Below are 969 nucleotides of genomic sequence, written 5' to 3' on the forward strand. Positions count from 1 at the left end.
AGAATTTGTGATGTAGATGCAACATGGACAGAGTTATTCATTGGACATGTAATAGTATAGAGAGAGTTGTTCAAAATTCCAGAACAAATAATCTTGTTATCTCTCATGATAGAGACACCCCCATCAAAAGTAACAGAATATCCATTCAAAAACAACTTTGAAACAGAAATTATGTTCCGCCGAAACTCCGGCACATATAAAATATCTCTCAAAACTAAAATGTCATCACCAAAACATAAAGATAAATCTCCAATAGCAACAGCTGCGACCTTCGACGCATTGCCCATGGAGATGGTGATCTCATCACTTGCTAGCTCCCTTGTTGGCTTGAAGCCCTGCAAGGTGTAACAAACATGGTCAGTTGCCCCCGTATCCACTACCCACGAATGAGTAGAAAACGAAGCTAAACATGTTTCTGTTACTAAAACTTGTGACGTACCTTGTCCCTTTGCCTTGAGCACTGGACAATCTTTCTTCCAATGCCCAACCTTGCCGCACTTGAAGCACTTTCCCTTGGCCGTTGGCTTGTTCACGCCGCCGGTAGGGCCATCTACTTTGGCTTTACCGCTCCCACTAGCCTCATGGTCATGCTTGCCCTTTGGACCTTTCCACTTCTTTTTCCCGCCTTTCGACGAAGAAGTAGATCCCTTGGCAGCAACAAGGACCTCTTTCCCATTGCGCGTGCCCATGACTCCCTCCGCCGAAACTAGAGCATTCAATAACTCATTGAGAGTATAGTTGGCCTTGCTCATAACGACGTTGAGACGGAAGTGTTGGATTTGTATACTGAAAGCAAGAACTTTATGCTTGTATACAATGATTCCTGTTATTCACTATTCTTATCTCCTATCTGATTGTGTTCATGATTGCATATGTATGTTCTTTATCTCTGTATAAGTAGATTATATGGTGTGTTGTAGATCACAGAAGACCATATAATTGGAATAACCTTAAGAGATATAATATGAT

The 969-nt window shown here is 41.8% G+C and overlaps 1 protein-coding gene across 1 annotated transcript; it reads right to left on the reverse strand.

The window, feature by feature from the left end:
• Nucleotides 1-207: 207 nt before the first annotated feature.
• Nucleotides 208-736, reverse strand: LOC130997087 (glycine-rich RNA-binding protein RZ1C-like). Its single transcript, XM_057922360.1, has 2 exons — nucleotides 440-736; nucleotides 208-335 (listed from the first exon to the last, which is right to left on the reverse strand). The coding sequence occupies exons 1-2, from the start codon at nucleotides 687-689 to the stop codon at nucleotides 304-306; spliced, it is 282 nt and encodes a 93-aa protein (XP_057778343.1). The 5' UTR covers nucleotides 690-736; the 3' UTR covers nucleotides 208-303.
• Between the last annotated feature and the right edge of the window lie 233 nt (nucleotides 737-969).

Source organism: Salvia miltiorrhiza, chromosome 8, assembly GCF_028751815.1.
Source record: "Salvia miltiorrhiza cultivar Shanhuang (shh) chromosome 8, IMPLAD_Smil_shh, whole genome shotgun sequence".
Lineage (NCBI taxonomy): Eukaryota > Viridiplantae > Streptophyta > Magnoliopsida > Lamiales > Lamiaceae > Salvia > Salvia miltiorrhiza.

Coding starts and splice junctions, on each gene's coding strand:
- LOC130997087 (XM_057922360.1), bottom strand. CDS start 689: ATGGGCACGCGCAATGGGAAAGAGGTCCTTGTTGCTGCCAAGGGATCT. Junction 336..439: donor GCTCAAGGCAAAGGGACAAG/GTACGTCACAAG, acceptor TACACCTTGCAG/GGCTTCAAGCCAACAAGGGA.